This window comes from Chaetura pelagica, unplaced genomic scaffold, assembly GCF_000747805.2.
Source record: "Chaetura pelagica isolate M959 unplaced genomic scaffold, ChaPel_1.0 scaffold3, whole genome shotgun sequence".
Classification (NCBI taxonomy): domain Eukaryota; kingdom Metazoa; phylum Chordata; class Aves; order Apodiformes; family Apodidae; genus Chaetura; species Chaetura pelagica.
Window position 1 is genome coordinate 14,469,846 of NW_009952974.1, and position 15,891 is coordinate 14,485,736.

The 15,891-nt window shown below is 35.4% G+C and overlaps 1 protein-coding gene across 4 annotated transcripts in view; it reads left to right on the top strand.

Moving 5' to 3' along the window:
* OSBPL6 (oxysterol binding protein-like 6) overlaps positions 1-15,891 on the top strand; it is a 44,471-nt gene that overhangs the window by 6,845 nt on the left and 21,735 nt on the right. For 3 of the 4 annotated variants that reach the window (XM_009996181.1, XM_009996182.1, XM_009996185.1), the window contains exons 2-9: positions 5,677-5,772; positions 8,842-8,964; positions 9,352-9,405; positions 9,950-10,063; positions 10,181-10,345; positions 10,821-10,953; positions 11,384-11,487; positions 12,309-12,401. In XM_009996181.1, coding sequence (XP_009994483.1) covers positions 5,677-5,772; positions 8,842-8,964; positions 9,352-9,405; positions 9,950-10,063; positions 10,181-10,345; positions 10,821-10,953; positions 11,384-11,487; positions 12,309-12,401 — 882 coding nt within the window. The remainder of the gene's footprint in view (positions 1-5,676; positions 5,773-8,841; positions 8,965-9,351; positions 9,406-9,949; positions 10,064-10,180; positions 10,346-10,820; positions 10,954-11,383; positions 11,488-12,308; positions 12,402-15,891) is intronic. The other variant, XM_009996183.1, reaches the window with a different exon arrangement.

Below are 15,891 nucleotides of genomic sequence, written 5' to 3' on the forward strand. Positions count from 1 at the left end.
AATGGGCTGAGATCAGTGAGGAATGTGTGTGTACACTCACACACACGCATGTGTGAATTCAGAGGGAGGAAGTGCAACTTTTCTGATGTGCCATTTAGGATTTCTGGGAAAAAAATGGGGGAGAAGAAACAGAAGCATGACTTTATTTTCATTTTCTCAGTAGAGAGGAAAGATACAAAAGTGAAGAGAGAGGGTGATGGAAGGTATGATATGAAGGCTTCTGTTTTCAAGATACATTCATGATTTGGATTATCCAAATTCAAGACATACAACTGTGTTAGGCAGAATAAATATATGCCTTAGTAAAGCTATTTGCTGTTTTGACATTTCTCTTTTTCTGTTTTTACTAAATAATTTTTCCTGAAATTGAAAGTGAAGCTGTTACATCCAGATTTTTTTCCCCATTAGAAGATTTAATGCACAAAAAAAATGACATAAAATTTTTTTAAACAATTTTTTTCCTAGTTCCTGTATTTTTGTACTGCATATATTAAAGTTTAAAGGATATTGAGGAAGTCTAAGTGGGTAGCTTACACAAGAGTGTGAAAGACAGTCTGAGGAAAAAAGGACTTTCTTTTTTTGAACTTACACACTTTTTCAGGTGAGTGGCCAACTTTTTGGCCTATGACTTCTGTTAACTTAGACTCCCTTGCAACCATTTGTTAAAGAGGAAAATGCATATATTTTCTAAAGGACATTCAAAATGTCTAGAATATAATTAGTTAACAAATAACATTGTTCTGGGTTGAGGAAGGATTTTCTTTTGTTTCTTTTATTTTTCCTCTTTTTTTTTTTTTTTTTAACTGTATCAGCACTAATAAAATTAATTGCCAGCCTGACACTAGTGAAATACCAATCCTTTTATATGTAATTATTCCATGGTAATAAGAAAAGCTTTGTAGAGTTAATAAACATTTTAATTCTCTCTATCAGATACTGTCAATTTATCTGTTTGCTTTGTTTTGAGATAAGCATGTCAGTATGTAAAGAGTGACTCCAGCTGCAACTTGGCAGTCATTCCAAACCATCACTCTAGCAAAGAGAAGATTGGTTTTACAATGATAGCTCCTTTCTGTTCCTGTCTCCAGTTGTGCTCATACTTCCCTCTGAGAAGCTCTTCAGAGAAGCAAGATCTTCTTTCTCTTCTGAGTTTGTAGAGAAAATTACCTTGAATAGCAAAAGGTTCTTTGTTTCCAGAGCCTAAAAGCACTGACATGAAGTGCTACCTACAATAGAAAGCTGGAGTTCCAAAAAGGGCTGACAGAGAGTTCCTGAGCTAACAAATCTTTGACATTTCTGTAACAAAAGAAATGTTGATTTTGCATATCCCTGGAAAGTAGAGACAAACATGCCTGTATGTTATTAATATAATATCTAACTACTGCTTAAATATACTTTTTTTTTCAGTAAAAAGAGAAAATGTTGCTCTTAAGCTCCTTTCTGTAGAAACTGAGCATGTGCTACAAGAAGGAGAAAAAAGATTAACTGCACATGCTTTCTGTAAAGTATTGTTAAGTTCCTTGGTTGGTTGATAGCTGAGACTGTTGAAAACAGCTCTGGAGAAGTGTTAATAGGAGAGACTGAGCATGAGCCCAGGACCACGGTTCTGTTATACAAATCTTAAAGAATGTGCTAGAAGAAAGAAAAGAGGAATACATTGGTGGAGACATAGTTCTTTAGCTTTGTACTCACCCTGCTCTCACAATGATATTCAAGACACTGTCTTTACACCAACATCAACAAAAGAGAAGGCAGAGCCTAAGATAAAAACCAATTTCCCTTTGCAAATAACGTTGCAGATTAATTCAGCATACAACACAACCTTGTTTAAAAGGTAGTGAAAGTTGGTGATTAAGCATTGCACTTCATACTAAATGGAATTCAAATAAGAACACAGGTCTGTGCAGGGGTAGCTAGGTTGTAAAAAGTATGCCAGTGAATAACAGATAGTAAAAGATGCACTAGTTAGCCCTTTTGATTGAAAAAAAACCCTAACAAAACAACAACAGCAACAAAAAAAAAACCCAGAGAAAAAAGTTCTATTTTAAATTACTGTTGTAGAACAGTGTATGTCTAGGCTCCATGGCTATGGGTGTTGAAGATAAGCAAAATGATCCACCAAATCTTTTTCATTGTTAGCTGTGTGTTGTGCACATTTGAGAACTAAAGAGAGTCTGTGGCCATTGTGAGTGCTAAATTCCCCACAGGCTTGTCTTTTTCTTGGAAATAAATTATAAAATTAGAAGGGAACTTATGGTGTTAAATGCTATTAATTTGATTTAGTAACTAAGCAATGAAACAGTAAGGGGAGGCATGGGTGCCAGACTTGTCCTTCACTGGATTTCCTATTAATACTTGCTCAATATCTCTTTTCTTTCCTTGCCTTCCCTTTGAAAACAGTTTAATGTATTGTCTTATAATGGGACGTTAGATTCAGTTAAGAAGCGTTAGGGTCTTCAGCCTCTGGCCTAATGGAGACCAAATGCTCCACATGCTAGTGTTTATTCTCATGGATGAGAGGAACAGGTCACTGAACTCTTAAGAGTGAAACAAAGTTAGCAAGATATATAGAAAGATAATATAAAATATGTTTTCCATCTTGCCCTCCAGAGAGGATGAGAATGCGAAACAACATCACATTGTTATTCTCTCCATCATCTTCTTTCTTCCTCTCATGTCTTTGGGAAGCAACATGAAAAAAATGCAGGGCAGAATCAGCATTTATGTCCCCTGTGTGAAGGCTTGTTAGAGGCATTTTGGGGCAAATGTGTGCTTATGTATATAATATTTGTTGTGAATAATCTCAAAGCTGAAGGAAAGAATCTAGTTGAGACTAAGTTTTAGCTATGGAATTATGAAGCAATTTCAGTTAAGATTGTAATCTTGTTGAATTAATTTCCAAGATCACATAGAATTTGATGGTACTGGTGGTGTTCTCCAGGACAAGCCAGCTATAGTGCACAGGTGATCCTGAAGCATGAGGGAAGTCTGGAATGGATCAGAGGTTTATTTTGTCTCCCTGTATTCTTGGGATGAGAGGAGATCGTGTACCAAGTTGATTGATAGGCCTACATTAATGGATTATTTATTTTTCTGTACAATTATAAACAAAAAACAGAAGCTGTATTGATCTGCCTCATTCTTAATTTTATTCTCATCACCTTTTTTAACTGCTTCCTTTACCAACTCTATTTTTCTTTTTAAAACAAAAAACCCCCTCTTGATTATATCTTCAAGATTTAAATAATTTTTATTTCTGTGATGCTAAGTAACTAAACTCTTGCTTTATAAAAATAGGTGCTTTTAAAAATGTCAATTAGTTTGTAATTTCTAGCTGCAATTTTGCAGACAAATAACTTGTTTTAATAGAAAACATTTTGCACCAAGGAATGTCTCTTAATATTATGGTAGAGACATAGAACAAATGTAAAGTGATTTCATTTGAGTATAATGGTGGACATGACAGAAAAGAATTGAAAAGCAGACATTAGAATTCTATTGTTAAAGTTTTCATCTTTGTGCTTCCAAACAAATAGTTGAATAAGTCGGCATTCATTAAAGTGCTGTTAGCTAATAGTGTATTTCTCAACTGAAGTGGAACTGTAAAGACTGAGGGCTGATTAAAAAAAAAAAAAAAAAAGAAAAAAAAAAGGCAGAAAACTCCTTTGCCTTAAAATTATGAGATTCAAAATGTCACTGGAAATCTGGCAAGCCAAGGGCTGTTGGGTTACTTCACTCTAAATATTGTACAAAATGAAATAGCAGTTATGTAACAACACACTGCACTGACTGCTACATGAGAGACCTTCAGAACATCTGTGTTGGGCATTGCTCCATATCAAGATGGAGGGATTCCTGCCTGCCAAACAAAACTGGCAAGACAGTTGGGAATCATTCTGTTTATGCAAATCAAGTGACATTTTAATCTTCCTTGGAGTAACAAATCTAGGTTTTCTTGTATATTGTTGAAATGTGATACCATGTGCATAAGTAGCATTTATCCTATTCAATGAGAGAACTTTATCATAGTTTATAATTAGTAACTTAGTGGTGCTCAACTCAAGCATTTTAAATTGTTCAACATGTAATGTAGATTCAAATGTCTTTCTCATCTGACTAGTAATAGACACTGGACTAAGTAATAAGATTGGCCTTTCTTTGATAAAGCAGATTTGAAAGCATAGATAAAAAAAGCTTTTGCTGATTGGCCCTGGAGGTTGTGTCAGGTAACATAATACTGCTGCTTTTCCATGTTCTTCACTGTAAAATGAAATTTAAGTAACTGCAAATAAATGCCAATTATTGTTGCACAGTGGCAGGGATGCTTATTAATGGCCACTAACAACAGAGACAGTCCCTGTATTTTCCAATTCTCATTCACAGCTGCAATTTAGAAGAGAACAATGAGGGTCTGTGTGTTGCTCTGCAGCAAGATGTGGTTTCTGTTACATATGCATTTGTATAAATAGCTGTGTTTATTTTTGTTTAGTTTGTTTATGATCCTTATGTACCTAGTTATCTGTATTTACTCTGCTGTTTGTATATATTTTTTTATATTCCCTGGTTCTTTCTGCTGTCACTTGTAGCAATGAAATCTCTTTTTTAGTGAATGTAAAGAAGCTTATTTATGAGCAAAATTTAATTGTTGTTTCTAGTTGAGGAAAACTTACCCTTCTCAGAGGCAACTGCAATTTCAAGTTTGTCGTTGTGCTACATGTCCTGGAAATGAAATAGTTTTATTTCATGCTAAAGCGATACTACTGACATGTTGTGGTAGGATTTTTATCAGATAATAATCTTATCAGATGTAGGAAAATTTTAGCAGAGAATGAAATTCAAATCCAAGCAGATAGAATGTAGTTATTTTCTCCTGTAGCAAAACCACATTTTCTTTTACAGAATATGAGTGAAGCATTTCTGGAAAATGGGATGACATTTTTAGCTTTTTAAAATAACATTTTTTTTTATAATTAGTTATGATGTTAGGTATTTCATTTTTGTACCATTCTTCGAACATATAAAATTATTTGTATTAGTATTGTCATATGTAAAAATAATTGTAATTATTTAAGATCATTGTGTTCCATAAATGTTCGTCAGCAAGCCTGTCAGAGACCCAGTAACTGATCTTGTGTGCACTTTTAATCTATTTAAAGTACTTATGTAATGAGTTGCTTCACCTCAGTGGAGAAGCCAATAAGAAAATGCTAAGGTGTGATAACAAGTATGTCAGGGGCAGTAATATCTTACTTACTTTCAATGCTTTGCTTCAGATGCAAATGTAGGACCAACTGCTCAGTGTCTCGTACCTTAGCAGAAAACATGATAGATCTGGCTAGGAACACTTTGTATCTGTGTAGGTAGGACCTGCATTACTTGTCTTTCCTGACTTTTTTTAGATTCCAGTCCTTTCTAGGCTAAACAGAGTAATTAGTTTAAGAAACAATAGTAAAAGAAGAGAGGAAGAAGAAGTGTGTTGCCCCAGAAGACACATTGTGTGTATGGTTACATCATACATGGGTACTACTTGGTATGTTTTGAGCCATGATGATGATATTTTCTACAAGGAGTGTAATGATCAGCCATTCATTACTTAATATGTAAAAGGTAACACTGAATGATAACTTGTTATCTTTAATTCCCTTTTTTTTTTCTTTTTTTTTTAAATTTTTTTAGAGTGTTCATATTTTGGAGCGGAAGGCTTCTTCAGGAAGCACAGACCCTTCTTTAAGCAAGCAGTTCCTTGAAAGTGATCCTATCTCTCTATCCAAGGTAAGCAAAAGCATGGGCTGTAATTTGGGTGATGAGTTTCCCTCCATGGATACAAAGGATTTTGACTAACAGATTTGAGATACTGTTCTGTGTGGTTCTGCTGTTGAGTATATTGTGAGCCTGCCCTGGAGCTTCGTATTAGCCAGCTGAGCTTTCTTATTAATTATATTAATTTTAAAAGTAAGCCCTAATGGCGTTCCTTGTGGGTAGTTTTTTAAAGTTTGAAATTTAAAATATCTTGCTGACACCTTCTTTCCTGAGGCAGAGAAATGGATAGAGCTGTAGAGGTAACATCACCAATTCCTGAAAGGTGTAGCTTTGGTTGTGGTGCTTTGCAGTCAACTTACTGCCTGCTGGATGCCTTAGATTTGGAATAACTGATTCCAAATAAGTAATTCCATGTAAAGAAGGCTTCATTTTAAGATACTTCATATGAAAAAATAAGATGGTTACTGAAGAGGTGAGAATGCTGCCATGGAGTATTTGGTGGGTAAGAAAAATCTGAAATGAAATGTCTAAGTTTTTTAACAGAACTGGTAAAACAAATTCAAAAGAAAACTTTGTTCAACCAGGGAAAATGGGATGGTTAATTTATTTTTATTTGAAAAATAAATACTTTTCAGTCAAAAAGACTGGGTTGAGAAAGCTGGTGGCAGTGGCTCCCTTACTGCCAATACCTGGGGCATATGCAGACCCAGGAACTGTAGGTTGTGCTTCTGTTTTCCTGCTTCTGCTGCTTCGTGCAGAGCTGAGTCTCACATGATACTCAGGGAATTGCAGAAGCCCTAAAGTACTAATGCTGTTCTTGAAAGTCAGCATTGGATAAGGACCCTTCAAGCTTATCGCTTTCTTTCTGGTTTTCCCCTTGTCTCTGGCTGCTCTTGGGTAATGTCCCTTGTATTGGACAAATCTCAAACCTGTGGGGCAAGGCACAGTTAATATTATTAGGATGGTTTTAGGAGCACCTCATAGCACTGGTGCAGCAGAAGACAGGTATCTACATTGCACTGAATAATTGCTAATTTTGTCCTTCTGTATCAGACTTTTTTGTTTAAATGAATAGCTATATGAGATTGTGTGATTTGTGGTTGAGAAGTAATCAATATTGATGTTATCTAGTAGATAAAAGACTTACTCGTTTAGCTGATCTTCTAAAGGAAAAATCAATATGGTGAGGAATCAGCTGGCAGAGTTGCAGAGAGAGAGTCTCTGCTTCCCCCTGGGGACTCATAGTTTAATTTTCCAACTACTTCTTTGTTGGGAGAAAAATAATGCATATGTGCTTTTGTCTACAGTAGCAGAAATAGAATAAAACACAGGAAAGAAAAAAAGGTGTTTTGTGAGCATGGAGTTTACAGCCACTAGAGTAGTTCTAGTTTATAGTTACACAGGGAAAAATAAAAGGAGTAAACGTTTCTATTCAAATTTACTGTAGTATCTTATCTTTTGGGATAGAGCTTTTCACCATCCACAAAACGAGAAGACCTTATTAAAAATAGTAGATTTGAAATTTGCTGTTACTTTTGAAATTGTATTTTCCTAATATTGATGTTAATGTTATCAGGGCTGTGTAATTTCCTTGGAGGTGTTACGAAGACTGACATTGTGCTGCTTTGAAGAGTTTTATGGGAAATGGAGGAAATAATAATTTTTTTTCCCTTTTAAAAGTTTGTTGCTGTATGGCTTCCTTCCGTCCTCAGCTTGTAGTGGTTGGACTCAATGATTTTGAAGGTCTTTTCCAACCAGAGTGATACTATGATACTGTGAACTTCCTCCCTCACTTGATAACTTTGTATGACATTGCTGAGAGTTACGAGAGATCAGCTGAGAAAATGCAAGTTTATGACTTTGTAGGTTAGAATTAGTTAAACAGAATCTTAATTAGCAGGCAATAGGAGATTTTTAAGTTGTTACAGAATTTTGTTCATTACAGTAGTGGCAAGGGGTTAGCACTAAAGGCGTGACTATGTTTTCTGTTTAAATATACTGTTCTTCAGTTGTTCGATATTGTATATTGTGAGTCTGGCTTGAATTGTAAAAGTCATCATGCAAAAGAAGTGGTATATACAATATACATGCTAATTTGGCTCCCTGAAAGGCGTACAGCTGGTTGTACCTAAATTGATACAGTCCTTGTTGTTTTCTCTAGAGAGAAAATTAGTTAGCTTTCCTTTAAATTTCTTTTAATACAGTGAAAATGAATGCAGGGAAATAATAATAATAGAAAAAAATTCTGAAGATGCAGCTTTCTAAAGGTGCAATTCATCTGTGAAACTGTCATAAAATGCCTTTGAAGACAAGAGCTGGCTGCATTCAAAATCAACAGTAAACCAACCACTTCTGCTAGTTTTTCTGATTTTAAGGAAAAATTAAGAGTATTTAGAATTGACGTAGCTTGTATTTTAAAGATCAGAAAGCCTACAGCTTTTTATGATCAGGGAACACCACGAAGGGCACTGCTAATATATACCTATGTATTTAGCAGTATGTTGGGTTTTTTTAGAGAAGGGATACTCTGAGCGAAGGTACATTTTTTACATGCAGATTGTGCCTGTATCCCACTTGCAAAACCTTTTCAGTCCTTTTAGTTTTTACAGTGCAGTGCTAATTTATGAGGTGCTTCTGGAGAGACTTCACAGATGGTCAGAGCCACTTGCACTTTCACATTGTAACATCCAGTAGCATGTCTGACCTTTCTTTTACTTAGCTCAGCCACAATTTGATTCTGCTTTCATGTATTTGGATGTATTTCTTTCATTGGAATGCAGTGTTTGCTAGGAGCAGCATTCCAGACCCACCTTCAGGTTGCAGTTCAGTTACAGTCTTAAACTTCTTTAAAAGCTTCAACTTCTTTTAGTTACCTAGTAAGGGTTAGACTCCCAAAATATTAATATTCAGCAGTTTCAAATGAGATACAGCTGGACATAATTCAGTGACCACGTAGCCTGCTACCTAAATAGACTAATTTAAAAGCCTACCCCTCCTCTACTCTTAGTCTTGCACTGGAGAATTTTTCATCATGTGTGTGCACTGTTAATTAATCCATGTGTCTTTATACTTTTTCACCAGGAACCTGACAGCTGGGAAATCATAGAGGGTCTGAAAATAGGCCAGACCAATGTCCAGAAGCCAGACAAACATGAAGGTTTCATGCTAAAGAAGAGAAAATGGCCTTTAAAAGGTTGGCACAAGGTAAATGACCAGTCAAAAGGTTATTATGTCATTTTATGAGATTTTTTTTTTTTTTTCCCTAGAAGAAATTAGGATGTCAAATAAATGCCCAGGATTTTGGTGTCTGACTTTTTCTTCAAATTGTGTTGACACCTTATTAAAAAAGTTATGTCTCCATAAGTTAAGTTAAACCTTGAACATAATGTTGAAAAAAGAGAAACTAGTTTTTCTTGCTTAGAAGATAATTGTTGTCAAAAACAAGCAAGAAAATTATTCAATATTGTACTTAGCCTCTCTTTCCAACCCACAAACATGCCTTATTTGCTACAGAGTAATTATTTTCTTTTGCAGATGAATTATGGTACTAAATTGAAATTGCATCTGCTCAATATATATTTTTTGTTTCAGAGGTTTTTTGTCTTGGATAATGGAATGTTGAAATATTCAAAGTCACCAATTGATGTAAGTAAAGTTGAAAACTATTTACAAATTTTTAGTGGAATTAAGACTGCCAGGATGATTAAATACCATACTCAGTCTATGCATATTTATGACTGCACACACATAAAAGTTATTCATTGATTCAAAGACAAATCTGTACATAGAATGCATGTAAGGTTTTGGTTACAATAGTGGTTACAATATACTCAAGTAATATAAAGGATAGCATTAAATTAATTAGATATGATACAAATAATTATGCAGTGAAAGCAGCAGGGAGCTGAGTACTGTCTGATTTTCTCTGCTTCTTACCTGTAGCTGTGTACTGGTTTGAACCAACACAATTTAAATTTGGAGATGGCTCTGCACCAAGCACTTATTGGGAGATACTCAATCTGTCTATAAATATATTAAGTAGTTAGTCTGACTACAGGTTTTATTTTTAACATGGCTTTACATTAAAATGTTTACAAAATGGGAAACCATTTCAGCACCAGATATTTTTTTGTTAAATATAGTGAAGTGCACAATACTACAAATTTCTTACCCTGCTTTTTTATTTTAGATACAGAAGGGCAAAGTCCATGGGAGCATTGATGTTGGTTTATCAGTTATGTCTATAAAAAAGAAGGCTCGTAGGATAGATCTTGACACAGAAGAACACATCTACCACTTAAAGGTAAAAAAACCTGTGCAAATACTTACGCTTTTCATCCACAGTAGAAATAAATAAAACTGTAAAAGATACAGAAAAGCAGTATTTTGAATGCTTTCTTGATAGTGAATTTGTTTTCAGGTGAAGTCCCAGGATTCATTTGATGCATGGGTTTCAAAATTACGCCACCACCGGTTGTACCGTCAGAATGAGATTGTGAGATCTCCAAGAGATGCTAGCTTTCATATATTCCCTTCAGCCTCTACTACAGAGTCTTCACCAGCTGCTAATGTATCTGATGGAAAGGTTTGTAGTCTTCTTATGGAAAACTCATGCCTGCTGGGCTTGCTTACAGTCAGTTTCAGTGGGCTCTGCTTGTAATGCCAGTGGAGAGGCATTTCCACTGTGGGAACCAACAGCCAGCAAAAAAGCTGTGTGTGTGCAGCTTTAAGACTGTCTAATTTAGGCTTTTCTGCAGCCTTCATTAATGGGCTGCTGTAGAGACCTTGCAAAGAGTTTACCACCCCCAGAGTGATTTGCACTTGCCTTTGTCATTAGGGACAAATCTCTCTCTTTACTGTTTGATAATATTCTTGCTCTTAAACAACAGCTTTCTAACTGGTAGTTAGGAGACGGTTTGCTTGTCTTGGCTAACTATATAGTCAAATCACAGATGTCACTGAAATTACAATGCGTATTTTTTTCTTATTATTCTGAAGTAGTGTGGTGATTATGCTGACTGAGCAAGAACAGTAAATTTAAGCGTTTTATTATGCCTTAGGTGCAACAAAATAGCTTCCCCTGGCAGTCTCCTGTACCTTGCAGTAACAGCCTTCCTGCTACCTGCACTACTGGTCAGAGTAAAGTAGCTGCCTGGTTGCAGGACTCAGAAGAGATGGACAGATGTGCAGAAGGTTAGTCTTTACTTCTTCATGCCTTGTTCTTTCAGCAAAAGTCCTTGTTTATATAAAATAAGAAACAATCAGTAAAGCTGTTAAGTTGCATCTTTACATACACACAAAGTAGCTCTTCAGGTAATCAGATGCTTGTCATGGGAACTTCCCTCTCTGCATGTTTTGGGGTGTTCCTTTAAAAATTTATCTTAATGGATATAATTGTTAAAATGTGATCAACTTTTTAAGTCCAGACTTGTTGCTGACTCCCATAGAAATAACAAGTGCTCAGCATCTATAAAAAGAAAGCTTTTTCTTAGATGCCTTACTGCTAGATATTTGGACATTTAATTTTTATAATACAATAAAGTACCAATGAGGGACATCATGGCAAAAGAAAAAAAAAGTCTGAACTAAAGCACCTGATGTATTTTTGTTTTGTATCTGTTAGATCTTGCTCATTGTCAGTCAAACCTTGTGGAACTCAGTAAACTTCTTCAAAATTTAGAAATACTACAGAGAACTCAGTCAGCACCAAATTTCACAGACATGCAGGTAAATACGCTTGAACATAAATCATGTCACTGAAGCATTTGTTCTTTGCATTAAGGGAAATACACAGATGTTTTCTGTTAACTCAGAGTGATTTTCTGAAACTTGTGGATGAAAGACATATTTTATCTTAATCATATGTAATAATATTTCATGTGTAAACAAATAGTTAAGACATTAATTATTTGAGCTAAATAGAAGGAATCTCATTATTAAGTCTTTGAAAAGCAAACCTGAGAACTCTTACAATAGAAATGCATGTTGTTGAAATACACTGAAATTGTATTTAAGGAATTTTTATTGTATTGAGTAAGATACCATCCTAAGTTTTAAGTGGTGGAGACCCAAAGACCCTCAAAGATAAAGCAACAAGAGATGCTAAATCCTAAATACTTTCTTCCTTTCTCAGTCAGTCCCCTTGCATATGCAATCTCTCAGTGGTGTTGGTGTGTTGGGAAGTTGAGGTCGAATGAGGTGACAAGACTTACTATTGCTTTCAGGAGGAGGTTTACTCTGCATTTCTCTGAGTAGTATTGAATAGAAATCTATGAGAATTTCAAGACCTGGTCCTAAATATTGTGCTCTCATGAAGAAAGTATACCAGTAATTTTGCTTCATGAGCTAAACATATTGTATGTTTATAGAAGTGTATGGTTAGCTACAGCTACTGTTGTAGTTGCATGCCCTGACAGTAGCATTCTTTTCCTTATTTTTTAATTTCTAGATGTCTAATGCTGCAATTCTTTACTAACTTGCTCTACTCTCTGTGTTGCTTGTGTTGACTTAATAGTACTTTGTCGCTTTTAACTATTTGTGTAATGTAGGCTAACTGTGTAGATATTTCAAAGAAAGACAAGCGGGTCACGAGACGATGGAGAACAAAAAGTGTCAGCAAAGATGCAAAAATTCAACTTCAGGTACTGAATGTACAATGTTTTACTTTTCACTGTACTTTTAGATTAACTTTAAGCATGAAATTACAGATTATCTGAAAGTAGGACATCTATGTACTGTCTCTTATGTTCCTGACAAAGTAAAATAAATCTCAGTTTTTTATTTAAAACTTAAGAGAAGACAGTGAGAAAAGTATTGATTTTACTTTCATTCATATGAAAACATTACTGTCTCGGGGAAGGAGGGGGATCTGAAATCTAGTCAATTAAGGTGCTAAAAAGGCAATATGCATGCAGCACATGGGGATACTGGTGTTCTATCTCACATTTGCCAAGAAGGGCAGCTGAACAGGTGGCATGAAGCTAAAAGCAGAAAACATGAATAAAATACTAAACCACACCAGTTGTCTTTGTCAATACCTATACTAGGAATGTTACTAATGACAAGTATTATCACAAACCTTCTCTTACGGAAAAGGTCAGTATGGGAACAAGCCAAATAAACTGAAGAATAAATTATGTGAAGAAAGAATTTACCCCATCGTGCCTTAGAGCTGGAAAGTAAAAGCACAGAAATAAGCACAATACACTTTTATTACTGTGTTTTATCATTAAGCAGTTATGTATTTTGAGGCCTAATCCAAAACCTAATCTTTTTTATAATTTGGCAACTGATAATGAAGACTATATTCAGTTGCCTTCAGAAGCTAACAATCACCGCTGTGCTGTATACAATAGAATAAATACATGTCAGCATTTTTTATCTGTTTAAATTCCTTGAAATTAGTGCAAACTTTGAAAGCCTTTAATATGTCCACTAGAGGCAAAATAAGGACTTTTCTGTGACTCATTCAAGATTCATAATCTTAAGCAAAGAAGAAATTGTAGTTGCATCAGCTTTCTCATTGTAGCTGTTGTAGGTGTTTTTTCTTTCTACCTGTAATACTAGATAAATCACAATAGGTTGAACAATGAAGCATCTGTTAGGATTAAAAAGATTTATTAACAGAGGAATTCTGGTGATGTTGTCATATCCTGTTACCTGGATTTGAAGGATCACTGTGTTTCCCTGCTGCTGTATAACATAAGCAAAAAAAAAAAGCAGGAAAATGGATGCAAGTACTTGGTGCCTGTGAAGAGACAGATGCATGTTCTTCTTTCATGTCAGAGAAATTCCTCCCCACACCACTTACGAAAAAATGAGAGCAGTCACTGTGAGATGATCTAGAGTGGGTCATGAGGAACTACAAGCTGTTCCTGCCTTGCCTGTGCTTTGCCAAAGTGACACTTGTCTTGGCTTCCGTCAGTTTGGCACTTGACTCTTAAACTGCTGTTTGTGACTTGACAGCAGTTGTGCCTTGGCTGCTGAAATTCTGAGCTACAGTCGGTTTGCAGGTTCCCCTGAGAGGGTTTGTGTGCATAGCACTGCTCTATGTGGGTCTGTTGCTTCTGGGTTGATAATGAACTCTGCTTATCCTGGGTCAGCATTAACTCTTGGCAAGCTTAATGCTGCAAATGTAAAGCTTATTTTGTAAAAACAAAGCATTAATGACTGATTTATAAATTAATTTGCAGTGAAACAGAAATAATAGCATTATTCTAAATTATATGGAACATGAAGACTCCTTTTTGGTGGCTTCATGGTCTTGCCTAATTTGATGGGCTCCAACACATTGTTTATTCTTCCAGTGGCACTTCTGTCCCATGAATGATCTAAAGCTGTGATCTGAGATGGCTTCACTCTGACTCATTTTGTTTCTAACTAGCTCATGTTGCTGTTCCACTAAAATGGGGATTTCCTCCCATGCCTAGGTGCTTTGTAAGCTTATGGTCCCATTTTCTTGTTCTGTGAGTCATTCCTTCTAGCTTCAGTAGCCTTCCTTATGGGTCATTTTTTCAAGACTATTCCAACTCTTTATAAACTGTTTATCAGGGCATTAACTTCTGAGAATAATTTTTTTTCTAGTTTGTGATCATTTCTTCATGGTGCCTCCACATGATTCGCTATTAAATGGTTGATATTTGGTACTAAGAAAAATTATGTTGTCCTTCTCTGTTCCCCATGCCTCCATACATATTACTAGTTTTAGGGGTTAAAGCTAATGCTAGCATTCTAACTTTAAGCTAGTTGCACTATTAATCAATTTGAAATACTTGCACCTATTTATTTTAGAATGAACAGTTGTTAACTACCATCAAAAGACCCTTTGATAGTATGATGTTGAGAGCCATCCCTCTGGGAGCATAAAAATGAGAGAGCTCTCTATTTAGGTGTCTTGTTCACGAGTAATGGAGAATGAAGGTTTAATTTTTGCTAGTTCAGCATCCACTGTGTAAGATGTAAGGGGCGAATTCCCCCATCCACATTTTGTGTTGTACTTGTTAATAGCTTTTTGTTAATAACGTAGCTTTTGTTGTAATCCTGCTAAAACATTTTGCAATATGAATGCTAGGTGCCCAAAGTATTGAAAACATACTTTTTCTTGTAAGAAAAGCTGCTTGCTTTGTTTCTTAGAAATACCTGTTTACCAGTTAGGTATACTAGTTCTGTATGCAGTTAACTTTGCTCACACAGGTAATCTCAGCGATTAGAGTGGGGTTACTCCCAGAAGTGTGTCTACTGTGTGCTACTGTGTGTAGCATTTGTGTATACATTTACAGGTTTGGGGGTTTAGTATTGCTAAATATATTAGAATTAACAGCTTATTTTACAGGCCATTACTTGGGAGAAATACCTGGACTGCTTCTCTGAAGAAAGATTGCTTTTAAGAAGGAGGTTTATTTAGTTGTTTTAAATCCTATTTAAAGTCTTATGAAAATGGTCAACAGGTTAGTTGACCTGTATTAATTCCTTTTACAAATAATGCTTTTGTACAAACAATTGAGCTGTGGGTTTGGTGGGGTTTTTTTTCCCCTTTGAGTAAATGACCAATTTTCATTGTTATGACAATATGATGTTAAAAAAACAACAACAACAAACTGAAAAACAATAAAATGAACTAACATTGATTAGATTTCCCTCAAAAGCTCAAAGCTCTGAAGTCAGAGAATGGCTGAGTTAGCTGGTTTTTTTGAGGGCTGGTTGGTTGCTTTCCTCCAGGGTGAGTAGCTTAATAGAGAACTATATAGTGTGGAGCAACCTGAAAAGTCATCTTGCTCTACTGAGGCTTTCAGCTCAGAAATGAAACCACACCCAAAGACTGACATGCATATATATATATTTTTATTTTTATTTTTTTTATTTTTTGTGCTTGCCTTTCTCTCTTTACATATATATTTATACATGTCCCTGTTCGTTATACAAGAATATTCTTCCAAACTCATATTCACATACTTCTGTAGGGCACAAAGAGCTTTACATTATCCATATGATGCATTTTTTGCTTGAACAAAGTTTACACTGTGTATTTTAGAGGTTAGGTACATTTTTCTAATGTGAGAGTTGTATAAACTGTGTTACAAAGCAAGGTTTCTATTACTGTCATCATTAGACAACCTTTTGCCAGAGCGTGAA